Source organism: Mustela nigripes, chromosome 4 (genome assembly GCF_022355385.1).
Source record: "Mustela nigripes isolate SB6536 chromosome 4, MUSNIG.SB6536, whole genome shotgun sequence".
In the NCBI taxonomy this organism is placed as follows: Eukaryota; Metazoa; Chordata; class Mammalia; order Carnivora; family Mustelidae; genus Mustela; species Mustela nigripes.
The window spans coordinates 92,608,918-92,635,485 of record NC_081560.1 but is presented as its reverse complement, the minus strand read 5'-3'; the positions used below and the strand labels follow the sequence as shown (position 1 = coordinate 92,635,485).

The 26,568-nt window shown below is 50.9% G+C and overlaps 1 protein-coding gene and 1 pseudogene across 1 annotated transcript; both read left to right on the top strand.

Moving 5' to 3' along the window:
- The first annotated feature begins 308 nt into the window (after positions 1-308).
- MRPS24 (mitochondrial ribosomal protein S24) lies at positions 309-2,835 on the top strand. The gene is made up of 4 exons (XM_059397091.1): positions 309-415; positions 499-567; positions 880-991; positions 2,404-2,835. The coding sequence occupies exons 1-4, from the start codon at positions 377-379 to the stop codon at positions 2,685-2,687; spliced, it is 504 nt and encodes a 167-aa protein (XP_059253074.1). The 5' UTR covers positions 309-376; the 3' UTR covers positions 2,688-2,835.
- Positions 2,836-23,191: 20,356 nt separating this feature from the next.
- LOC132016357 (histo-blood group ABO system transferase-like) lies at positions 23,192-24,535 on the top strand (annotated as a pseudogene).
- The last annotated feature ends 2,033 nt before the right edge of the window (positions 24,536-26,568 follow it).

Below are 26,568 nucleotides of genomic sequence, written 5' to 3'. Positions count from 1 at the left end.
ACGTGCACTGCACTACCTCTACCCACTGAGCCCACGGACCCGCCCCAGCAGGCAAGCCCCCCCCCCCCCCCCCAGCCCCCCCCCCCCCCCCCCCAGACTCCCGCCCACTGCGGACCCGCCCCGACTGACACTCCGCCCGCCGATGCCTCGCGGGGTTGAGAGGCCTCCTCCCGACAGAGGCTCTGCCCCGGCCTGGAGGCCCCACCCCTCCTCGGCCCCACCCCCGTAAGCGCCCAGCGCACCTGCGCCGGTTCTGATTTCGTCTAATCCGCCGCCGGGGTATCCTGGGGGTTGACCTTTGCCCCGAGGCCGCCCCGCCTCGTTTCCCCTCGCGGCGCCGCGGTACGTACTTCCGGCGCGCGGCGCCGGGCCCAAGATGGCGGCGGCCGTGTCCTGCCGGGTCCTCGGGCCCCGGGTGAGTGAGCGGGCGACGCTGCCGGGGGCCTGCGGTCTGCGGTGGGGGCCTCAGTGCCCTTCTCACGTCCCCTCCTCCCGCAGGTGCTGTCCTGGAGCCGAGAGCTGCCGTGCTTCTCGCGCGCCCTGCACACGTCTGCTGTTTGCGCCAAGGTAAGCGCGACGGGACCCGGGGGCGGGGGGCCTGGGGTCGGGCGGCCGGGGCTGGGGGGCCTGGGGGCGGAGGGTCGGGCGGCCGGGGGTCTGGGGGCGGAGGGTCCGGAGGTCCTGGGTCGGGCGGCCGGGGCCCTGGGGTTGGGGGCCCGGGGGTCGGGGAACCCAGGGACGGAGGGGCGCGGGACCCGAGGGCCCGGCAGCGGAGGGGCCTGAGGGCGGGAAACCGAGGGCCGGGGGCGCAGAGGTCGGAGGGCGCACCGCAGCTTGGGTCGGTGGGCGCGTAGCATCACGGCCCGTCTGTCCTCCTAGAACCGGGCGGCCCGAGTCAGAGTGGGCAAGGGGGACAAGCCGGTGACCTACGAGGAGGCGCACGCGCCGCACTACATAGCCCACCGCAAGGGCTGGCTGTCGCTGCACACAGGTGAGGGGTCGCGGTGCTGGGAGCCTCGCGGATGAAGTTCTGGGTCGTGGCGTCGCAGAGACATCCGGCAAACACGGGCGAGAGGCCCGGTTCAACTCTTGCTCATTTAGAGGTTTTCATTCTCAGATTTCATATTCCCGCATCAGCACGCGACCAGGGCGGAGCCGCCGCCCACACGTGCCTCCCCCCTTAGGGCACTGCTTCTCGTTTCTGTCCGGGCTGTGAGTAGGTGTCTCTCCGAGGCGCATTAGTGCCGCTCGTCTGCAGTTTGTGCTCTTGTCATGATTTCTCTGCCTTAATGGAGCCTGCTGCTGACGTGGGACGCACAGGAAAGGTGTGACCTCCGTTGGGGAGAAGATACACATGTTAATAAGCTTCCTTCCCCGCGAGGTCTAATGCCGTGGGCCGAGAGTTCATGGTTAAGCCCTGATGTGTATTAAACAGGGGTCTTTACACAGAAACACGCAGGAAACAAGGTTATATACTGATGTGTTGACCAAACTGTCTTAGTCCAGGGCGAGCAGAAACCTAACCCCTTGAGTCCCCTAGGAGCGAGGGTTCAGTGTTCCTAACTCTTTGCTCGTGCTGACTTCATAGAACAGAACTCCCGGGAACTAATGGGAATTGGCTGTCTTTCGTCCAGTATGAGGCTTCTCAGCTTGGGCGTTTTGAGATCTGTCTGTCTAGAGAACTCAAAATAATGGATTCCTGTCCCCCACCCTTTCCAGGTTCTGGTTCTAGGGTCCGGGGCTGGGTGTGGAGACTCCAGAGGCATACTGCAGCAGGTGGAGGGGGGTTTCAGGGTCTGCACTGAGAATCCGCTGGCTGAGGCCATGGCCCTGGCTGGTGACAGAGCTCATGTCCCCAGTCTCAGAAGTAGCTGGTGGCCTCATCTCTCTGGGCCAAGGGGTGGTCAGTGCTTCTATAAATGGCCCAGAAAGAGTGGGAAGGGGCTAGACAGGAAAGGGTCATACGAATTTTATGCCCTGCTAAGGCCTCAGTCTTCCCTTCCCTAAAATCAGGGTAACTATGATAATACCGACTTCACAGGATTTGGAATGCAGTGAAATAATGTATTTGAACTTTATTTATTTATTTAAAGATTTTTTTTGTTTATTTGACAGCGAGAGGGAGAGCACAAGCAGGGGGAGGAGCAGTAGAGAGAGAGGGAGAAGCAGGCTCCTGCTGAGCAGAGCCTGATGCGGGACTCGTTCCCAGGACCCCGGGATCACGACCTGAGCCAAAGGAAGTCACTCAACCAACTGAGCCACTCAAGTGCTGTGTATTTTGAACTTTACAGTGTATTCCTTTTATTCCACTTGTAGAAGAAGAGAGAAGCCAGGGTTGGGGTGGAATTGAGTAACAGGCTCCTGGAGTTTCTGCTGAGTCTTCGACGTCCCTTCTCCTTTCAGGTAACCTGGATGGGGAGGACCACGCTGCAGAGCGAACGGTGGAGGATGTTTTCCTCCGGAAGTTCATGCTGGGCACCTTCCCAGGGTGCCTGGCCGACCAGCTGGTCCTGAAGCGCCGGGCTAACCAGCTGGAGATCTGTGCCCTGGTCCTGAGGCAGCTGCCTGCACACAAGTTCTACTTCCTGGTCGGCTACAGTGAGACTCTGCTGTCCCACTTTTACAAATGTCCCGTCCGTCTGCACCTCCAGACTGTGCCCTCCAAGGTGGTGTATAAGTACATCTAAGACAGTCACCTTGTCTGCATCAGGCTCCAGCCTGCGAAGGACAGAGGCGTGTGGGAGAGGAGTGAAGCAAGGACGGGGAAGTACATCCCCTCACTGTCTGGAGGATTCCTTTCCGAAGCTGCTATTGAATAAATGGACCTTCCGTGTTGTCTTGCCTCTTCGTTTATCTTCCCTCCTTAGAGAAGAGCGCTAGGGCAGGGTTCCTTTGAGGGTGCTCCAGGGCTTCCCAAAGGCTGCCAGTTGTTTGAGGCTTGGGTAATAGCTATGGTGCAGTGAGTGTCTTGTCACTTTACCAGGAACTTTACCTGGAGCTCTTTCTCTCAAAGTGGAAAAATCCATTTTTAGTGATTATAAAATAATCAACATTAATTTTAAGAAATTTTAAACAGCATGGACATGTGTCAAATGAACCATGATGTTTTTTGTAATTCTTCCACAGAGAGAACTACTGTGGACAGTTTATAGCCAGATGCACTTTTCCCTCCAGAAATAAAATACCTTTATGGACACTCATCGCTTATTAAAAGCTTCAGTGAAGCACCTGCCCTGTGCCCCCCGTTCTGAGGGCTTGGAGTCCGTCCATGTACGAAACACTGTTCCGAGACCCCTGCCTTCATGACACTTAAGTCCCCATGGAGGTGGACAGGGAGGGTCAGGCAGGGCTGAGGATTCCAGGCAGGTGAGGGAGGTAGACCCACAGCTCGGTGGGAGAGCGTTTCAGGAGGTGGTGTTTGTAAAAGCTGCATGTGGTGCTGGGCAGTGGGGCAGGGATTGGTGGCCAACTTCACTGTGACACTGACCGTGACCCTGTTAGACTTAACCCTGAACCTCAACCTCACACACTCTAATTCCAGCCCTGACCTTGACTTACTACCCTGATTCTACCCTAAGCTTTACCCTCACTCTAACAGACATGCTGTCCCGATTTCTGCCCACAGCTTGATCTTCCCTTGTCCTCACCCTTACCTGACTGTCTCCCCTGGACCCTCCCTGGATCATGTCTGACTGACTACATTCCTCATGTAACCCTGACTTTCACTTAGAACTTTACTCTGGAAATACCCTCATGCTGTCTGACCCGTATCACGATGGTGACAACCTAATTCTAACATTGACCATGATCCTCCGCCAAAGTCTTATCATGACTTTGTCCATAAAACTGACAGTCCTTTAAATTTGACCCTAGCCCTGATCTTCTCTTACTGATAAACCAGACTCTGACCTTGACCCTTAAACCCAACTGTCACCCAGACTCTGTCCCCCACACAGATCTGAGCCTACTCTAAGATTTCATTTGTTTATTTGACAGTCGCAGTGAAAGGGAACACAAGAGGGGCAGTGGCAGCAGAGGGAGAAGCAGGCTTCCCGCTTACGCAGGGAGCCCAAGGCATGGCTCAATCCCAGGACGCTGGGACCATGACCTGAGCCGAAGGCAGACATTTAACAACTGAACCACCCAGGCACCCACCCTGAGTCAGACACTTAACCAAGTCACCCAGGCACCCCAGATCTGAGCCTCCTCTTATCTCTGATTCCAACACTCGGCAACCCTGGGTTGTTTGGACTGATTGTCATTCAGGCCTTGAGACAACCACACACTTCGCTGACAACACTCAACCTGACCCTGACCCTTCTGACCACTCTGGCAGTGACCCCGACCCTGGACTTATGTGAATTTGACTCTTACCCTCTTCTTAATTCTCACCTTAACACTGACCTTGACCCTTCCACCTGCAGTGATCTGACTGAACCTCAGCTGACTTGATCCTGTTCCTGACCCTCATGACCCTGCTCCAGTTACTGATCATGAAACTTCACCTAACCCCAACCTTAACCCTGAACCTTACTTGAATCCTTAACTGACAGAGGTGCTTCTCCTGTCCCAGACTGTGACCCTCGTGCACAGCCTTGCCTTGATAGTCACCCCATAGTCTCACCGGATCGTGACCTTGACCCATTTTTAAATATATTTGACATACAACATTGTGTAAGTTTCAGGTGTACATGTTGATGCATTTATGTATCTTACTGTGTTATATATCATAATGTGCTTGGACAATTAGCGCCTTTATCATAATTACATAATTCTGTCTTTTTAGTCATTAGAATAATTAAGTTCTAGGTTCCTAGCAAGTTTGTTGATAATAACACAATATTGTTGTCTGTGCTCCCTATTCATTATAAATTTATACCCTCAGGCAACAGCTGCCCTGTCCCTTCTACTCCCTGATACCTGGTAACCACCATTTTAGTCTGTTTGGGGGAGTTTTGCCTTTATAGATTACACATGTAAGTGATTTCATACAGTATTTGTCTTTCTCTGTCTGACTTACTTCACTGAGCATAACTTCCACAAGGTCCATCATGTTGGAAACGGTAGGAGTCCTCTTTTCTCATGGCTGTATCATATTCCGTTGTATTTATATACCACATCTCTATCCTTTCATCTGTTGACGGGCACGGACTGGCTGTTGAGAATGACGTTGCAGTAAATGCCGGAGTGCACATCTCTCTTCAAAGTCCTGTTTTTATTTCCTTTGTGTACGAATCCAGAAGTGGAATCACACGGGATCCTTGGTGGGTCTATGTTTAATTTTGTGAGAAGCCTTCATGTTGTTTCCCACTGCGGTTGAGTCAGTGTGCACGCATGTGGGAGGGTTCCTTTTCTCCACACCCTTGCCAGCAATTTTTTTTCTGTTTTTCTCCTAAGCATTGATTTAAAAGATGCACATGAAAGATACCTATCTCACAGCAAAGCTCCCAGTTGTTACCCAGATTGTCCTCTGTTCTTTTTCATAAGCTAATACAACTCTGAGGGGTTTTTTCATAAGCTAATACAACTCTGAGGGTTTTTTTGGTTTGTTTTGTTTTTTGAGTGCATACGTTTGCCCCACGGTGTGTGTTCCGCTTAATATAACTTCTTTTGTGCTTAAGCATTTGTTTGCATGACTACGAGTGCTTTGAGGTCAATTTTAAAAAATGCACAAGTTATAAATACAGAAGAGAGAGCATCCCTACCGAACCTGACCTAACAAGAACCCCCTCACCCTCCAGTTTTCCTGTCTCTTGTCTTCTTGGTAATCGGCCTTCTGAAAGGTGTGATGTCATATCTCATTGTGGTTTTGATTCGCATTTCTTTGACGGTCAGTGATGTGGAGCATCTTTTCATGTGTCTCCTGGCTGTTGCAATGTGTTCTTTGGAGAAAGGTCTAGTTCTACCCATTTTTCAGTTGTATTGTTTGTTTTTGATTTTGAGTTGTATGACTTCTTTATATGTTTTCAGTATTAACTCCTTACCCAGTTATGGCTTACAAAAATTTTCTTCCATTCTGCAGAGCTTTTTCAGTCTGTTAACGTTTCCCTTTACTGTGCAGAAGGTGCTAAGTTTCGTGGAGCCCTATGTGTTCATTTTCATGTTGGTCTTTGGTGTTGCTGGTGTCATATTGTCATATTCAAGGTTAAGGAGCTTCATCCTGACATTTATTTCTAGGAGTTTTGTTGTTCCAGGTCCTTCTGTCTCAGTCTTTAATCTGTTTGAGTGAATTTTTGTGACTGGTGTAAGACAGGGTCTAATTTCATTGCATGTGCTCATCCAGTTTTCCCCGCTCACTGGTTGGCAAGTCTGTCCTTTCCCCGTTGTGTGTTTGGCTTCCTTGTTGAATATTTTCTTGACTGTATAAGCAGGCGTTCTCACTGCTCTGCCTTCTGTCTTGTTCCATTGGTCTGTGTGTCTGTTTTTGTCTGTCTGTGCAGTAACATACTGTTTTTATTACTAAGGCTTTGTAGTACATTTTGAAGTCAGGAAGTGTGATTTCTCTGGCTTTGTTCTTTTTTTTCCTCAAGAAGGACATTTTAACAATATTAATTCTTCTGACCCATGAACACAAGATATCTTTCCATTTGTTTATCTTTCCATTTCTTTGATCTCTTTCAACGAAGTCTTGTAGTTCATTGTACAGGACTTTTACATCCTTGGTTACATTTATTTCTAGCATTTTGTTGTTTTTGATGCTATTGTGAATGGGATAGTTTTCTATATTTTTTTTTTCCCCGATGTTTCATTCTTAGTGATTTCTGAGTGATTTCTAAGTGATTTCTGAGTGGATTCTGTATTCTGTATTCTGTATTCTGCAACTTGACTGAAATCTAACAGCCTTTCAGATTTGCTCTATACCACATCCTGTTACATACAAATAATGATGGGACTTCTAATACCAGACTGAGGAAGAGTGCTGTGTGTGGCCACCCGTGTCTTATTCCTGCTCCTCGAGGAAAAGCTTTCAGTGTTGCCACAGTGCATATACTGTGCTGTGGGCTCCTAATGTAGGCCTCTAATATATTGAGATACGTTCCTTCTATACCCGATCTGCTGAGGGTTTTTATGAAGTGATGTATTTTGTTAGATGCTTTTTCTGCATGTCAGGATGATCATGTGATTTTTTCCCTTTCATTTTATTAATGTAATGGATCACATGTATTGATTTATGTGTGTCTAATGATCCTTGCTTCCAGGGATAAAGCCCACTTGCTCACAATGTGCCTTTTTACTTGTTCTTGAGTTCAGTTTGCTAATATGTTGTTGAGAGCGTCTGCATTTGGATTCATCAGAGATACTGGTCTGTAGGTTTCTTTTCTTCTGGTGTCCTTCTCTGGCTTTCATATCCGGGCAATGGCAGCCCCACAAGATGATGTTTAGAAATAGTTCCTCCTCCCCCATTTTTTGGAAGAGTTTGAGAAGAATTGGTGTTAATTCTTTGACTGTCTAGTAGAATCTCCAGTGAAGCTGTATGGCCCTGGAGGAGGTTCTGTGTTGGGAGGTTTTTGAGTCGTGATTCAATCTCTTTAGTCTCTGATCTGTTCAGATTTTCTGTTTCTTCCTCATTCAGTCTGGTAGGTTGCTTGTTTCTAGGAATCAGTCTGTTTCTTCTAAGTTATCTGAGTTTTTGGCTTGTAATTTTTCAGTCTCACAGTCTGTTTCTCTGCAGTCTCAGTTGTAACATCTCCTTTATCTTTTCCTTTTCTAAAGATCTTATTTATTTATTTGAGAGGCAGAGAGAGCACAAACAGGGGAGGAACAGAAGGAGAGGGAGAGAGACAAGCAGACTCCACACTGAGCAAGAGCTCCATGCGGGGCTCGATCCCAGGGCCCCGAGATCCGGACCTGAGCCGAAGGCAGATGCTTTACCGACTGAGCCCGCAGTCGCACTTAATGTCTCCTTTATCACTCTTAATTTTATTTGAGTCTTTTCATGTTTTTTCTTAGTCCAGCTAAAGGTTTGTTGACTTTATCTTTTTCATAGAACCAGTTCTCAGTTTCATCAGTCCTTTCTGTGGTTTTTATTGTTCCTATTTAATTTCTGTCTGCTCCTACCTCTGTTTTTTACTTTGTTCTGCTAACTTTGGGCTTAATTTGTTGTTGTTGTTGTTTTCTAGTTCCTTGAGGTGTAAAGATAGGTTGCTTACATGAGGTCTCCCCATTTTCATTTTTCTTTTTAAAGAAAATTTGTATTTAATAAATACAAATAAAGATTGTATTTATTTATTTGACAGAGAGAGACACAGTGAGGGAGGGAGCACAAGCAGGGGGAGCTGGAAAGGGGGAAGCAGGCTTCCTGCTGAGCAGAGACCCCAATGCGGGGGCTCCATTCCAGGACCCTGGGACCATGACCTGAGCCGAAGGCAGAGCCTCAACCCCCTGAGCCACCCAGGTGCCCTGGAGTGATTATTGATATGTACCAACTAAATGCTGCCACCTTACATCTTGCTTCTGATTGTTTTGTAGCTCCTTTGTTATATCCCCAGTTTCTGTCTACCTTTGTGAAGTTCTGGTTTTCTACAGTGCGTCTGGTCTCGCCCTTTCCTTGTTTTGTGACTCTAGGGTTTTGCTTTGCTGTTACCATGTGGATTACAAACAACATCTGTTAGGTAAAATAGTCCTTTTGATGCTGTTAGCACCTTATTTTCATTCCCTGTAAAGTTTCTGAGCTTTTACTCTTCCCCTTTAGTTTCGATGTTAAAATGTACCTCTTTTTATGCTGCAAATTCACTGAGAAGTGGGAGTGACTTCGGTTATTTTTCATGCCCTTTTCCTTTAGTCTCCGAACTGTAATTAAGTGTTAACACAACTTCCTCCTCCTCCTCCTTCTTCTTTTAAAGACTTTATTTATTTGACAGAGAGATAGAGAGAGAAAGAGCACAAGCAGGAGGAGTGGGAGGGGGAGAAGCAGACTGCCTGCTGAGCAGGGAGCCCGTTGTAGGGCTCAATCCAGGACCCTGGGATCATGAACCCAGCTGAAGGCAGACGTTTAACAACTGACTCACCCATGCACCTCTTAACACACCCTTCTAATATAGAGTTTCCCGTTGTAATTGTGTTCATCTTTTGCCTTTGCTAGTGTTTTATGTACTTTCATCTGCATTTATGTCACTAATAGTGCCTTTTCATTTCAGCTGAAGAAACTTTGAGCATTTCCTTCAAGGCTGGTCAAGGGGCAATGAGCTCCCTTGGTTTTGGCATGTCTGGCAAAGGCTCTGTTGCGCCTCTGTATCCGAAGGGGAGCTTCATTTCAGGGAGTACTCTGGGCTGGCACTTTCTGTCATTTAACTCTGAGTAGGTCCTTCCACTCTCTCTTGGCCTGTGGTGTTCCTTCTGAGAGATCTGCTGATAGCCAAACAGGGGCTGCATTGTAGCTGACCCTCCTTTGTTCCCTGGTGGCCTTTTCTATGATAGACTGTAGTCAGTGTCATCACAATGTCAAATATGATGAATGACCTTCCTTGAAGAATGTCTTTCTGCTTTGGGGGTGCCCACACCCAGGAGGCATGTCCTGCAATGAGGGGACTCCCGGACTCCCACAGGCTCATCTCTTGCAGAAGTCTTGAAGCGGACAGCAACAACATGTTCCTTGGTTGTTCTTGTCTGCCTCTTTCCCTTTCCTCCAGCTCCCGTCACGCCCTCACTCACTCGCCACTTTGGCTTTCCATCTGCCTTGAAGGGCAGGCTGTCATCAGGGTTGCCCTGGGGAGGGACCAACTCAAATTCTTCCTTCTCCTCTGACTCCAAGCCCATCTCTACCCTGCTTCGGTGGTGGGCCTGGTTTCCTCTGCTGGCTGGGCTTCTGCAAACTCTCTGTCTTCAGTGAGTGTCGCCCAGTTGTGCTTCCCCCAGTCCCGGCAAGTCAGGCTGTGGCAGGCTCATCCTCTTCCTGGGATCTGCAGCCCCCTTCACGGCCCTGTCCGCCTCCTTTCTGATGCACAGGTGTGTAGAAATCTGGGTGCCCTGGTGTGATGATCAGAGGCACTTTTGTTTGATTATGAATATCTAAGTAGTTATAAATAAAAGGGGAGAGGAAGAAAGGGAAGACTCTTGCAGCCACCATGCTGATGTCACACTTGACCCTGATCCTGACCCTACATTCACCTTATTGTTGGTCCTGAACATGACCCTCACCTTGGAAATGACCTGACTCTGACCTTGCAGTGTACTGTTAACCTGATTCTGAAACTGGCATTCACCGTGGTGCTGACCCAGAACTGACCCTTACCTTCACTCTGACTCTGATGTTGACTTTGACCTGAAACCTGCTCTCACCCGGAACCTGAATTGGACCCAACTCTCCCAGTAATCTGATGCTGCTGTTCACACTGAGTCATAACTTGACACCCATTCTGACCATTCACCTAAAACTGACCTTAACATTAACCCTGAGGCACTGATTATGACCCAGATCCTGCTCACCCTGATGCTTACTTTCACACTAACTTTGACCTTCGGGTGACCTTGATCCTCATCCCAACCCTGACCCTGCACCTAACCTCAACAGGATTCTGACCCTAATAGCCCTCACCTCCATGCTGAATTCATTCCTGCATTTGACCCTCATCTTCATTCCTGTGTGGATCAGTGTAGTGGCTTAAAGTAATTCAGGTGTATTCATCATAGTTTCGTAGGCTTTAAGACAAAACTGGGTCTTGCTGAGTTAAAAGCAAGGTTTCAGCAGAGCCACAAGCCTTTCTAGAAGCTTTGGAGATGCAGGAAGGGATTGTGAGCCGTGGATTGTAGGAATGTAGGAGTCATTGTCCTCCACGAGGTGGAAAAGGCCTGAGAAGGGATTCTCCCCTGGAGCCTGCAGAAGGGCTACATCCCTGTTCCCCGCACTAGACCCCCGAGCTGCACAGCTCTGAGATAGTAAGTTTCTGTTGTTTAGGCCATGAAGTTTGTAGAAATTTGTTCAAGCTCCAGTAAAAAACTAATACAGTACTCAGTCTCTAGGTTAGGGTTAAGGGTTAGCTTGGGTTAATTTATTTGCCTCTTAATTAAAGATGTCAATGCTTAAATAAGACATTTTTCTTATACCATTTTATAGTGAGGAAAGGTAAGTGTGTATCCCTAAAAGTTAGAAGAACCAGTGCTCCCAAAGCAACACCTAAATGAAAACATCTCAGCATTTCTCTTTTATCTTTAAAGTTAGTAAGAAATGTCCTTGCTCTGTTGCCCTCTGCACAGATGGATTCGCTCCCCCTTTCATTAAAGTCTTGGCTTGAATGCCACCTTTGCAGAGGGGGTTCCTGGAGGGCCTCTGAATGAGAAGGCCCCCTTAATCTTCACTGTTCTCCTGGCCAGCACTCCTTCCTACCGTTGATCCGTGGATTGTATCCTCTGCTGTTTGTAAGCTCCCAGGAGGGACTAGAGCTATACATTTGCACTAAGGAGATCCTCAATAAATACTTATTAATTGAACCAGTTTACTCTATGACATGTATGGCTTTCTTTTTAATTAAAACTGTTAATGTTTTATTAGTGATTTTTTTTTTTTTAACATTTCAGGATATATTTGGAGAAAGCTGTTGCTCCATGACTATACATCTGTCAAGGCTGTGGCTTCACTGTGTCCTGTGTCCTGCTGCCCTGAGCTGGCCGGGATGCTCATGACCCGTGTATGAGCTCAACTTCATACCTTAGGGTGAGCTCTGTGAAGGCGCTGGGGAGCATTTGGGGGGCTTGTCCTGCTGGACACCGCTATGACATCTGGGGCCAGATAGGATGTGAGCACCCCTTCTTTCCTAGCTTTTCCATCTTCTATCCTCTGTCAGCCTGTGGGTTTTCCCACCAACTGTATCTTTGCAGATGAACTCTGAGATGGCCCATGGCTTGGGACTCCACTGACATCCCAGATTCTTGTTACAACCAGTGTCAGAGGTTTCTGTGGCCCTGGCGTGACCCTTGTTCCCAGAATAGGCCCCATGAAGAGTCCCACGTGAGTTGGGGAGTGCAGGGAAGATAAGTGTGTGATTGCGGCTCTAGCTGAAGCTGCTCTGGGGTATCCCACTGGAGGCCGTCTCCAGGCTCAGTCAGGCTCTTCTGCTGATGTCCAGTACGACCCAGGAGAGTCATGTCATTGGAGCCTGAGGCCCATGCTTTCTAAAGTGAGGACATGGTTTTAGAGGCATTGATTCGTGCGAGACGATGGAATGAACTCCCAGGAAGTTCCGGGCAGTCTCTAAGGTGGATTCCATCTCAGGAGTTCCGACTCCCATCATCCCCGCTCCTACCGAATTCCCCCACTGGACACAATGGCTATTGCATGGAAATTCCCCAGGATGACACTGGACTAGCATGTGTCTTCAGGGCGTGCCCCCATGCCATCCAATGTGTCTGAGGGGCCATGAGCCATTCTGATCCCAAACCCAGGTTTTGGCTGTGCTTTCGTTTTGCACGAAAGCAGCAGTGCCTGGGTCAGGCCTTCACTGCAACTGCTGGGTCGGCTTAGTGAGGACCTCACCCTGGACACTAGCCCCGTGACACTGTGAGGGCATTCGGGGTCCACAGTGGAGTCAGGCAATGCAACAAGGGATTCTACATCAGGGTAGATAATGCAAGGGTTAGTTTTAGAGCAACCATGACAAAAAAAGATTTAAATGACAGAATAGAAAGTAGTTCAATGTACTCTGTATTGTGGCCATGACGGGAAAAGTGAAGGATGGGGTCAGAAAGGGGAATGGGAGTTCCAAGAAGCAGGCTGGAGTCGTCAGAGGGTAGAGGTGTCTCGGGGAGGAAGGGACCAGGAGACTAGTCACGGGTTCCAACAGTGCAGCATCAGGGTGTGCGCTGGGCCTGACCCACGACCCCGGGCTAGACTGGGGGCAGTCTAGCTCCAGAGGCTCTCCAGAAATGCAAACTGGCCTGCACAGAGCCTTCCTGGTCTGTCTTCTTGGTTCCTGGGTGTGGCTCTTTCTCTGCTTCTGGAGGCTGAGGATTCTCCTTTGTTTTCTTCTGAGCTGCACTATTTTGTGTGGATTCAGTGCTGTGAACGGACACAGACTCTTCCTGCAAAGAAGTGGAGTAGAAGTCGTCCTTGTGTCCTAGGTAGACCTGAAGATTCAACAGTAATAGACTTTTCCCAGGTCCCTGGGCCTTCCTCTGCTAGCCAACTCTGAGAATTTAGAAAACATCTTCTATTCTGAACAGGTTGAAAGAATTTGTTTGGTTTTAAAAAATTCAGCAAGGTCAGACCTTTCATAATCTCTACCATGATCTGTAAACATTGAATGAACAAAATTTGACAGGATGAAGGGAGAACTGGTTTTGCAGTGGGGTTTGGGGCACTGTGGACTCCCTGTTGCCCCCGTGTGGCCACTCTCCAGAGAGCAGGTGGCCAAAAGTGTTCCCATTTACCAGCTTCTAGGGGGAAGACAGAAGAGGGTTGGTCCCTGAATTCCTTAGCTCCTAAGAACCATCCTCTAATTGGTGAGCAGTTTTCTAAATCGAGTGTCTCTTCACTAGATATTAGGGTCTGGGACGAGTTACATGCATTAACTAGGGATGACTTTGTGTATGTCAGTGTTAATGCCTAAGGCGTTTTTAAAAAATACAATGGGAGAGGATATAGTCACGAAAGCACTGAGCACATGCCCTGTCCCCAGAAATAAGTCATCACACATAATGATGGTTTCATCTTAGCTGAGGACCGGGAGCTGGTCCTACAGGTCCTCAGCAGGTAGCATCTGTAGCCAGTTGGCCATCTTCCCCCAACACCCACACCCAGCTCAGCCCATCCTCTACTCTGCTCCAGGGCAGCAAACAGACAGACCCGGTGCAGGAGGGGCTCCCTCCTGTCAGGCATGGCTCGCTTCCAACAGGTAGAGAAGTGGGCCAGCTAACATGCACATGCCGTGTTCTTTTGGTTCCGTGCTCTCGGCCTCCCCTCTCCATCATCCTGGTCCTGAACCTTTAGCTCCTGTGAGAACTTGGGTTTGCAGATTTCTGTTGACATTTGAAGTGTAGATCTGTGTTGCCTTTGTACCCTGTGCTTCGGTTGGAGATGAAGGCAGGAAGTCATCATACTCTGAAAGCAGGGTATGAAATATCCAGTGTGCTCTGTCCCTAGCACCTCAGGCTTGAAAGCGATGGCCAGCTATATACTTGATGTTCCACACAGTCAGCTTTAGGGACTCACAGATGCATGTGATGGGAAATCGTACTGAAATGACTCTCGTTACCGAACTTTTGCCTTGTAGAAGACAGTTTAGGGACACCGCACCTTGCCCCCGATGTCATTTCCGTCTGGCCAATGCCCAGTCACACTGACATGTGTAGCCACACAAGGGCACAGCTGCCACACCTTCCCGGAGCACTCCTGGTCCCCCTGCCACCCCGATCTGGCCAACCCGGCACACCCCCAGTCCTCCTCAGTCTCCCCTGTCATGGCACATGTCACACAAGGCTGTCAGTTGTGTCTCGGTCTGTCCTTCCTGCTTGGAGTAGGTCTCTCTCCTAGATTGCTGGGCTGGATGACGGACCCATGAATAGTTTTGGGATCTTCTGTCCCAGAACAGCAGGCATCCTTCAAAAAACCCTGGGCAGTGGAATTATCTGTCCCTCTGAGTGCCCCCAGCCTCAGTGGAACCTGGTGTCCAGGGCAAAGGACTTGGGAGTCCTCCCAGATGAAGTATGTTCTATGAAGGTGGCTTCCTTCCGAGATCACAACCACAGGCCTGGCCAGCCATTCCGTGGGACAGAAAGCATGTTACTATATTGTATTCTCTGTGCACACTGTGACTAACAAAGAGAAAACACATGCTCACCCTCACACGTTCACACTTACACTTCCGTTTCTGAGCATCACTACCATGAAATCGACAGTGAAGTCCCGTTGGGCTGCGGATCTGTAGATGTGCCATTCCAGCTGTCAGTAGAGGAGGATGGAGATGGACTTCTGGCTAAAAGGATGGAAGTCCTTGCCTCTGGAGGTGAAGCAATTAGATTTTACCAGAAAGCACTAGGTTCTACTCAAAGAAGGGGCATGATCCTGGGATCTTTGAGACCAGGGATCAGCACAGACTTTTCTGTAAAGCATTTGTGAAGATTTTCTGTTAGGTCTTGCAGTCCATGTGGTATCTCTGACAATGACTCCTTTCTTGCATTGTGGCTTGATGGCAGCCAAAGACCATCCATAACTCACATTCCTGCCACACTTGATTTAGAGAATATGGGGGGAGTTCCATTTGGCCCATGGGTGGTAGTTTCCCATACCCTGGGTCTGCAACATGATGGATGATGGGGGAGAGGGCTCTTCTTTTCCAGTGGCAGAGTGGGAAGACACTGGAATCTATCCTGCCTGACCATGGCTCCTCCTCTTGAAAGTTAAAAAAAATGATAGTGTGATTGACCGAAAATTAAGTCCTCAGGATCTCCTACCTTTCTTTGTAGACCTCGAGCTTCCCCCAACATGTTTGTCTGAGGTTGAATTCCATGTAGGTACTATTTGGCAGTGTAAGGCCCCATTATCAGGCGGGTATATCTTGCGGCTTATATACCACACAGGCAGTCATCTTGTTCAGGCCAAGACCATGAGCACATTGGGGTTTCTCCTGAGATAGCAGAGAATCAATCCTGTGTGGGCTTCAGGATGAGTCTAATCCAGTCATCAGCAATATTACGGAGCACCTGGCTTCCTGGGCCCTCTGTGACACTGGTACGGGCCTCGCCTGCTGCTTCTGCAGTCCTGATGGAAAAGCCCCTGGCCTGGGTGGCCCACCCCATCCCTCAGTTCTGCAGGCTGAGACCCAAGGTTCCTCCCACCTCATTGGCTGGGACCAGGTCACATGCCCATGAATGAGCCAATCCCTGGAGCCAGGGAGTGGAGCCATGGAGATTGGCAGAGATTGGCAGAGGTTGTTAGGACCTCTGTTGTAATGACTTTTCTAATGGCCGTGGCGGCAAGATCTTCTGGAGCTCATCTGTTAATAAAACAAATCTTAATTTCTGATAGTAAATTCGTCCAAGGTTCTGGTTTAGCACCCAGAACTTCAGTTCCAGAACCTCAGTGCTACTGTACTTCTCTGCAGAGACAATGGCTGGAAATGAACAAGGTGAATGAAAACTCATTTGGAGTGCACAAAGGGAGGATGTGTGTGTGTGTAGAGTGTTGGGGATAATAGCTCTGGCCAAGCTGTATCTCTGATTCACCTAGGTTCAAGAAGGTGCGGGGAATCCATGGTGTTTCACTGTCCATCATTTTGCAGATGAAGAACATTCCTGTGCATGGAGTTTGGCAAGACTCTTTCCAAGTCTTCTCTAGCTGGTGCAGAAGTCGGAGAGAGCAGCGCCCTCCATCTGCTAGGATCATTGTGAGAGGCGGAGTGCTCTCAAGAAGGTGTCTGGCTTTTGCAGGGCTCACTGTGAGCCTGCACACAGGACTGACAAGGACAGTTCGCAGTTTTGCTCTGAGGATGGCGTCTTGGAAGAATGTGGTGCCCCGTGTGATCCCAGGCAGGGGACAGACCTGGAATCCACTGTAGAGCTACTTTGTGGGATGTGGGTAATCTGCAGCCTCCACTTCATGAGGTCTGTCCTTTATTGAGTTCTGGGTGTGGTTTTTGCGACTTTATCCTAATTGCTGGGATTCCAAGGGGAGGGATTTTTTGGTTTCACGGTAAGAGTTGGTCCAGAAGGAGAGGGCAAGTCCCCTTCTGCTGCAGAGAAGTGAGTCTCTAGCGTGGAGTGTGTATTACAAGCCTAGAGGTCAATGGTGAGGTGGTTACAGCGGTCAGCAGGCTATTGTTATTGATGATTTTTATGGGTGAATTCCACAGGATGAGATGTTAGATCTCATGGTTAGGGATCCTCATTAAGTACCCATCAAGGGTGCTTGTTCTGAGGTTCATATTCAATATCTTTTTATTACTCCTAATAGCCCTTCTTGCACTCGGTATTCCAATGAGCAGTGCATTACAATGTTGCCTGCATTTTACCCATGTGTTGATGAGGATTTGAGAGAGGAAAATGTTGTCAGTGCTTCCACAAATTGTACAGTGGAACAGCCAAATAATAAAATTTTATTTTTGACACAAAGTAGGAAATATCCTGCTGTGATTCCTAGTTTAAAGCAGGGAAGGGGGCCCTCTTTCAGTACAGGTAATGAGGACCATAGTACTTCCTAGGGGACATTATCAGATTCTATGGGAAACTTGGTCTTTGCTATTGTGGAAGAATTAGGAGTCGACCAATTATTCGTCTCCTGTTTCATTTTCTACGAACAGGTCCACAATATTTGGATTCGCACCGCTACCATAGTGAAATTATCCAAACTTTGGGAGCCGCTCACCCTTCTCTGCCAAGGATTTGTTTGAACCAAGACAAAAGCGATTTCTGGGTGACTGGGAGACCCTGGTATGTTTGCTGTCGGTACGGAGTTACTGAGATCTTAAATTCTAAACGAGCTCCTGACACCCAGATGAAGTGCATTTCAGATTTAGAAACTTCAGATAGAAATTTTGGGTCCATGATGACAACTGAAGAAAATGTTTCATCCCTAAACCTAACCTTAACCCCTAACTTTAATGCTGAAACCTAACCTGACCTTAAAGCCCAGTCTGGAGCTCTCAAACCCAAACCTAAAATTGAACCCAAAGCTTTGACTCTGAACCTGAGCCCTGGATCCAAGCCCTGAATCACGAACCCATACCCTAAACCAGAACGCTGATGCATGAACCTGAACCCAAATCCCAGCATGAATCCAAACCCCAAATTTGACCTTAGACTTTATCCCAGAAGTCCTGAGTCTTAAACTCTAAATCATAAACCTAAAGCCCTAAACTCTAACTGTTCCCTCGCCCCTCACTCTGAATCCTCACCCTGACCCTAAACCCAAACCCTGATCTAGAACTCTGGCTGAAACCTGACCATGAACCCAGACCCAAACCCTTCACCAGAGTTCATTTATGCACGCACCACGGATGGGTATTTGCAGTTTCTACCTTCGGTTCTTGTGAACATTGTTTGGGTTGGGGGCTGGGATTAAGCTCTTGGATTGGGTCAGGCCCAGGCTTGAGTGCAAATTGAGGTCAGAATGTGGGTCTGGTCAGGGCCAGGGTCATGATTGGTGCCACCGTTTGGGTCAGGGACTGTTGTCATTCCACACTGTTTCCAATTCATTGCTCCTTAGGTATTTTTGGAGAAGTCGGGGCATACTGGGCTCCATGCAGCTGCAGTTTCCAGAATGAAATGGCTTCAGGGGGACCCAGGTGGGAGCAGGTGCTTCCAAGGAAGGGTGAGCCCCCCAGTCCTGCACTGCCCTACACCGCCTGCAGAGGGCGCCAGACCGCAGCTCCGCCCCGAGCCTGGCCCGCGCAGCAGCAGCTGGGACGGGTGCCCGCCTCCTCAGGACCAGCTGTGGAGGCTCCTGGAGCACATGCGGCTGCTCCCACGCTGACAGGACCAGCTGTGGGGGACGTGGGTCCGCGTCCACGCCGACAGCCGTCCAGCCCCCTCAGGACCGGCCTCTGGAGCAGGAGGTGAGCAGAAGCCGCCGGAGCGGGCACTGCCGAGGGGGCGAGTGGTCTCAGGACCCCCGGGGGAAGGGCGCGCGGTGTAGACCGTGGGCTTCCGCGGTTTTGTGTGCGGCGCTGGCGGCCTCCCGCGGGGCTGAGCGCGGGGCTGTGGGGTCCCCCCTGTCCGGGCTCGGATGTGTCCCGGGTCGAGGCTGTGTCCGTGCGCCGCGGACGCGGCTCCTGCGGCTCCTCAGACGGTCCGCGGTCCGGGCTCGGCCGCCCCCTCGGGGCTCGCGCTCCCCCCGCCCCGCCCGCCTCGGCCCGGCGCGTCCTTCCTGCGTCCGCACCTGCCGCAGGGCGGGCCGGAGTCCCGGCGTCCGGGAGCGAGGGCGGACTGTGTAGACGGCGGCGGGTACCGTGGGTGTTTCCTGAGCCCCGAGCTTCTCCGTCTCCGCGCGTCCCCGCCGTGTCCGTGGTCAGCGGCAGCGGCTGTGAGAGGACCAGCCTGCACCCCCCGGGTCGGGGCTCCCAGTGTCTCGATCTTGCGGACGCGGTGGCGGACGAGGCTGCCCCGAGGTTCTCCCCGCCGGTCGCTCCGGGCCGCGGACACGCCGCGGGTCGCGGACGCTGAGGCGTGAGTATGTCCGCTCGTCGCCTCGCGCTGCGGCCCCGGCTCCGGGCGGCTCCGCGGGCGCGTCTGGGGGCGGCGGGCGGCGCTGGGAGCGCGGACCGACCGCGACCTCACGGAGGAGACGGTGGCCGGGAAGGCCGGTCCCGGGAGGACGACAGGCCGGGCTCGAGGTCGGGGAGGCTCACCGGCGGCGGGACGGCGACTAGCTGCGGGACGTGAACCGCCGCTTCCCGGCGGACCGGGACGGGGGCGTCTCTCTCGCGGCGGCTCCTGACGCGGGTCCGGGGCGGACGGTCGCTCCCGGGACGGACGCCGAGCGCCAGCCGCCCCCTTCCCGCCGCCGCTCTGGCTCCCCCGGCCGCCGTCCCGAGGCCCGACCAGCTTCCTCACGGCTCCGACCGGGCTATTGGGGCGCCGCGGTGACGAGGGACCCCGAGTCCCGCCGCGTCTGACTCGGGCCCCGACTCAGTCCTCCCGCGAGTCTCGGGCCGGCCGCGGCCTCCTGCAAGGGCGAGTGGCCAGTCCACGCGGGGGACCTTGACCCGGCGGGCTCGGCCTCCCTCCCGGAGTCCGACGTCGTTTCTGCTCCTGTGACGTGGTGCCGCGGGGGTGCCGGGAAGCGCCGCGTCCTCTGCGGTGACCTCGGATCTGCGGAACCGGGTCGCCGCCACACAGACCGCGTCATCCCCACACGGGTCACTTCCGAACCACGTCTGCGCGTCGCAGGGGCTGCTTCGGGGCGTCTGACCCCACACAGGGACACCGTCCCGCGGAACCCCCACGGAACCCCAGGTGAGGAATGGCTGACAGCGCCCGCAGTGGCCCCCAGACCGCAGGCCCACGTCAGCGGCCACCGCCTGCCGCCCTGTCCGCTACGTATTCCTGCTCTCGGCCGGTTTCTCCTTCTGGAGCTACGTCCAGCACGTTCCGTACTTGGGATCCGGACGGACTTGCGGGGCGCGGAGGACGCCGTCCGAGCGTGGTTTCCATATGGCTCAGTCCCCGGGCTGTCTTCAGTGTCCGTCCGTGCTGTGACACGCGTCCGTCCCTCACTCGCTTTCCACGGTGATAAACAGAAGAACATCGGCCCCTTAAGACCCTTCAGGTGCGCAGTTCTCGGCCTTCGCTGAGTGCCCCGGTTGCACCTCGTTCTCCAGAACGTGCCCGGTCCCGCGAGGGGGTCGGCGCGCACGAAACACCCGCTCCCCGCTGTCCTGTCCCCTCAGCCGCAGCCCCGTCCAGCTTTGTGTCCTGGACGCGCCCTCCGAGTGGGATCATCCAGCATCTGTCCTCCGCGACGGGCTAATTTCACTCAGCCCAAAGACTTCCGGTTCTGCCGCGCTGTGGCCCGCGTCAGAACCAGCTTTGCTCTTAGGGCTGAATCGGGTTCCGCGGTGCAGGCGCTGCAGTTCCTTTGTCCGCGGTCTGTCCGTGGTCACTGGGGTGGCTTCCCCCCTTCGGCTGCTGTGGGAAATGCTGCTCTGAACAAGGCAGTTCTACTTTCTGTTTGGGGGCATATAGGCTGCAGTGGAAGTCTGTGTTTAATATTTTAAGGAACCACCATAGTTTTTCCCACAAATGAGGCATTTTACTTCATCCCTTCATAGTGCAGAACAAGATGGCCGTTTATGAATCTACCTCCTTCTGTTTGTCCTTTTCCCCATGGATGGACATTTGCATCGTTTCTGGGTTTTACCGCTTGTGAACACAGCTGCTTGAATATTCCTGCACATTTTTGTTTGTTTGAACCCGTGTTTTCGTATTGGGGGGGGGGGGATACATCTAGGAGTGCAGTTGTTGAACCATATGGTAGTTCTGCTTTGATCTCTTTGAGTAAATGACAAACTGTTTTATACCCGGACTGCACCATTTTTCACAAGCGAGGTATAAGGGTTTCCGTTTCTCAACATCCTTTTATTATTTTTAGTTTTCTTGATCATAGTGATTCTGTGTAAAAGGACATCTAACTGGTTTGAATCCTCATTTCCGTAAAGACTAATGATGTTTAACATCTATTCATGTGCTTTTCACCATTTCTATGATTTCTCTGGAAAAGGGTCTACCCAAGTCCTTCGTCCATTTTATTTTTATTTTTTAAAAGATTTTATTTATTTGACAGAGATCACAAGTAGGCAGAGAGGCAGGCAGAGAGAGAGAGAGAGAAGCAGGCTCCCCACTGAGCAGAGAGCCCGACACAAGGCTCGATCCCAGGACCCCAGGATCATGACCCAAGCCAAAGGCAGAGGCTTAACCCACTGAGCCACCCAGGAGCCCCTTGAGTTAATGTGTATATGTGGTGTGAGGTAAGGGTCCAGTTCCATTCCTCCATACATGGATAGCCAATTTTCTAGCACCCTTCGTTGAAAAGACCATTCTGTCTCCCCAGTGTAATGTTGTCCCTCCTTGTCAAAATTCAGAGGACCATAAATGAAGGGCTGTATTTCTGGGCTTGCAGTTAAATCCCACTGAACTGTATGCATACTTGAAAAAAATTATTTTATTTATTTAAAAATTTTTGTAAATTTAGTTTCAGGGTGTATACATACCTTTACAACTATATCATAATGTTTTATTTACTGTTGCTTTGTATTAAGATTGAATTTTGGAAGTATGACCTTTCCCCTTTGATTTTCTTTTCCAGAATGGTTTTGGTTATCTTGTGGACCCTTAAAATTCCATTTAACTATTACAATTAGCTTGTGCATTTCTTCCCAAAAGTGAAATTTCTTGGGAGCGCATTCAGTATCCACATTGCATTGTGTACTGTTGCCGTCTTATCAATAGTACATCAGGACACTGGGGGTGTCCTCAGATTGATTTAGGTTTCCCTTGCTTGCTTTCAGCAATGTTTTGTAACTTTTGGTGTACAAGATGTACACCTTGATGACATCTGTTCTTAAGTTTTGGTCAGTGTTGATCCCTAAAACAAAATTGTTTAGTTCATTTTGGACAGTTCACTGCTAGTGTATACAAACAAGAGAGATTTCTGTGTATTGATATTTAGTCCTGTAACTTTGCAGAATTAGGGAACTGGCTGTGATCGTTTTTTGTTGATTCTTAAGGAAGCTCTGTGTATAAGATGCTGCCGTCTCTGGTCTCTGAATAGACCTAGTTCTACTATTTCCTTTCACATGTGGATTCCCTATTTCCTGCTTTACTGTTCTGGGCAGAGCTTTCAGTACAATACTGAGCAAGGAGAGGAAGCGAGCATGATGAACTCGTTAGTGATTTCAGAAATGTCAGTCCTCAAAACTGAGCGTGATGTTTGATTAGGGTTAGGGTTAGGTTTAGGGTTAATGCTTAGGGTTAGGGTCTCCCTGTCCTCCGCTTCTTCTCCCGTAACCAGAATGATCTTTTCAGAACATAACCTTTGATCCTCTCTGTGATCTGCTCCCCAGCTGCCTGTCCTCTCCAGCCTCACCTCTCCCACCGTATTCACCCCTCCCCCATGGGCCTCCCAGGTGTGTGTGATCCCACATGTGCCTTGGGCCTGACTCTGAGCCTTGACCTTCTCTTTGCCCTCTGCCAGGAGCACTCTCCTCTTCCCCTGCTTCATGTCTGGCTTGTTCCCCCATTGGCTGGACCTGGATTTGCCCCCCCCCCCCCATCACCTAACTTTTCTCTGCTGGGTGTGTGTGGCCTTGTCCCTTATTTAAATGTAGTGCCCCACTTTCCCTGTGGGAGTGATTTACTAAGATGCCAAGTATGGGGCAGGCACAGGGAAGTAGCCTTAATGCATATGTGAAAAAATCAGTCTCAGGGTGCCTGGGTGGCTCAGTCATTGAGCATCTGCCATCGGCTCAGGCCATGATCCTCCTGTTCTGGTATTGAACCCCACCATGTCAGGCTCCCTGCTCAGTGGGGAGCATGCTTCTTCCTCTCCCACTCCCCCAGCTTGTGTTCCCTCTCTAGCTCTCTCTCTCTCTCCATCAAATAAATAAATAAAACCTTTAAAAAATCAGTCTCAGAGGGGGCTCACCACCTTGCTGAAAATGGGGGACCTGCTGTCCCCACAGGCAGTCCCCTCAGAGAGACAAGACTTCCAACTTCTTGGGGCTGGGGAGATGTACACCTGGACCTGGAAGCTTCCACCCTCGGATTCATGGCTGCGGCCAAAGCAAGCCCCCTCTTCTTCCAGCGGTGCTCCTTCCCCTTCCCTGCCCATGTGCTGGACCTGGTTTCTGATCTGGGGGAGTTTGAGGGTGGCCCTAGGAATAGCAGTGGTTGACTGATGGACCGTGTCAGCAAGAGGCCCTGTAGCCTTCATGGGAGGGCCCTATGGGGGTGGAGACAGCTCTGCGACAGCCCACTCCAAGCCAAGTGGGGCAGGAGGCCAGCCGTGCTGATGCTAGCCAGTTTGTAGGCCACAGAAAGGAGGGCTGTGCCCAAAGGTGCTCCTCTCCTGGCAGGGGCTTGGCCAGGGGAGGGCACCTGCAGGGTTTGCCTGGGAACTTGGCATAGGGAGAGTGTTCCTGGCTCCAGCATGCTGACTGTGGGGTTGGTTTCCTGACTCTGAAGCCTCAGGCTACCCTTTGTATGATGGGGTGCCGATGGCCCCCATCTCTGGGAGCAGAAGGTAGGGAGGCCCCATGAGCAGACTTGCTCGGGACAGGCTGGGAGAGTGGCTATTGCTTAAAGCAGCACAGGACCTGCCCCTGTGAAGAAGGTGCACACGTCCATGGGCCCCAGCTCTGGGGTCCTGCCGCCAGCCTCTGACAGTGACCTCTAGCCTTGTCCCTTGTCCCTGAGGGTAGGTGGTCTTCTTGGACCTGTTCCTGCAGAGGGCACAGAAGCCCATCATGGTGGGACACAGGGTCACCTGCCAGGTCTTCACGGACCAGTGGGCTGCCAGGCCCATGTGCCCTCACCCCCTGGGAGGGCTGGAGGGTGGTGGTCCTCGAGGTCCCCGGTGTGCCGCACTACAGGATGTCCGTGTAGTGCATGGTGATGGTCAGCTGCCTCTGTAAGCAGCGCTTCCTCGGTGTGGTGGACGACCTGGTGTGTGCGGATGTGGACATGAAGTTCTGGGACCGTGTGGGTGTGGAGATCCTGTCCCCCTCTTTGGCACCCTGCACCCCGGTTTCCATCGGGTGTCCCGTGAAGACTTCAGCTACCAGTGTTGGCTACTGTCCCAGGCCCATACCCCCAGGGACCAGGACAACATTTACTACATGGGGCCCTTTTGGGGGGGGGTTGGTGGTGGAGGTTTACCAACTGACCTTGGCCTGTCACCAGGCGATGGGGGTCGACCTGGCCGAGGGGATTGAGGTTGTGTGGTGTGACGAGAGCCATTGAACAGGTACCTGCTGGGCCATAAGCCCAGCTATCCCCGGAGGACCTGTGGGACCCACAGCAGCCAGGCTGCCCTCCACGCACCCCACCCCACCATGAAGAAGCTGCGATTCAGGCCATGCCCAAGAATCAGCTGGACATCCGGGACTCATGAGGGGCTGTCCTGTCTCCTTCGTAGGGTGCTGTCTTGAGCAGAGCTGTCAGAGCAGGTTCCTACTCCTGTCCCCTTGAGGGAGACTGTGGAGCCCAGCCCTGCGCACACGGACATGTCCAGGGCACCAGCTGCACCCGCACACAGGAGGCCCGCCTGGGGACACAAGGTCTTCTCTTTGTGGCCACTATGATCTGATAACTTCTGGGTCATTTGCAGCTGTGAACGGCTCAAGTTTATGGCAGATGTTTTTCTGTGTCAAGACTGAGCAACCATCTTTAAAAAGAACAATCGAGGGAAAAGGTTTCCTCCCTGGTTCTAGACAGACACTGCCTGGTGGTTGGGAGTGGTCTTGCAGCAGCCCTGAGCCAGGATGGCCTCTGGCCGGGTCTTCCCTCCCAGTCCCTGCACCTTGCCATGGCCATGGGGCTTGGGGGTGAGGGCTGTGCAGAGCTACCTGTCAGATCCCCAGTCCCTTGACCACCGTGGCCAGTAGCTCAGCCTCCAGGAGCACGGAGCCCTCTGGGTTATGTATGGTTTCTGCCTTGGTTTTATTTATTTTTTTTAATTTAATTTAATTTTTAAAGTTTAAATTCTTTGCCAATATGTAGTACATCAGTAGATTTTAATGTGTTCAGTGATTCATTAGTTGCCTGTAACACCCAGCGCTCATCACAGCACGTGCCCTCCCTAATACCTGCCAGCCAGCTACCCCATCCCCCAACCCCCTCCCTTCTGTGACCCTCAGTTTGGTTCCCAGAGTCCAGAGTCTCTCATGGTTTGTCTCCCTCTCTGATTTCTTCTCATTCAGTTTTCCCTCCCTTTCCCTATGGTCCTCCACACTATTCTTTATGTTCCATGTATGAGTGAAACCATATGATAATTGTCTTTCTCCGCTTGACTTACTTCATTCAGCCTAATCTCCTCTAGTTCCATCCGTGTCAATGCAAATGGTGGGGATTCATCCCTTCTGATGGCTGAGGAATGTTCCACTGTATATATGGACCGTATTCTTTATCCATTCGTTTGTTGAAGGACATCTAAGCTCTTTCCACAGTGTGGCTATTGTGGACATTGCTGCTATGAATATTGGGGTGCAGGTGGCCCTTCTTTTCACTACATCTGTATCACTGGATAATTATCCAGGCGTGCAATTGCTGGGCCATAGGGTAGCTCTATTTTCAATTCATTGAGGAAGATCCACACTGTTTTCCAGAGTGGCTGCTCCAGCTTGCATTCCTGCCAACAACGTAGGAAGGTTCTCTTTTCTCCACAACCTTGCCAACACTTGTTGTTTCCTGTCTTGTTAATTTTAGACATTCTGATGAAGTTCTAGAATCTAGGAGAGGTTCGGTGGGGTGAGGTCCAGAGCCGATGACCAAGAAATAATTCTTGAGACATCTTTGGTGCAAAATGGTGGTTTATTAAAGCACGGGGACAGGACACATGGGCAGAAAGAGCTGCTGCTCTGGGGATGTGATGAGTGGCTGGTTATATACACAGGAGTTGGGTAGGTGAGGATAAAGGGGTATTCAGAAGGGCTATTGGGGTAAAGAAGACTGTCAGGATATTGAAGGCCTGGTTACTATCAAGCCAAGGCCACTTTCCCTCTAATGAGACACTAACATAAAGACAGTTGGGAGTCTCCTGCTGGAATGTCACATTCCTGCTATCAAGCATCCTTGTTAGTGAGATTTAGGTTTAGAAGAAATTTAATTTGATTTACTTTTCCTTCTACCTCAGCCTCCCTCAGTTTTGTTTATGGAGGGGAGGGTGACATTAGGGCTTGAGGAACTGAGTTATGTGCCTCTGGAAATTGGGCTATTGATAAGGTAACTTCTTTGTTGTAAATCTCAAGGACATTTGTAAGCCAAGGGAGACTCCTGCCTTGCAAGATTGTGATCTCTACAAGTTAACTATTTGTTTTTCTTTTAGGGCAGTCAGGGGTGCCTGAGGAATGTGATGCATATTACCGAGGGGAACTGATGGAGCTTTTGCTTTGTCCTCAGCCAGCCTCCTGCTCCCTCATCAATTCT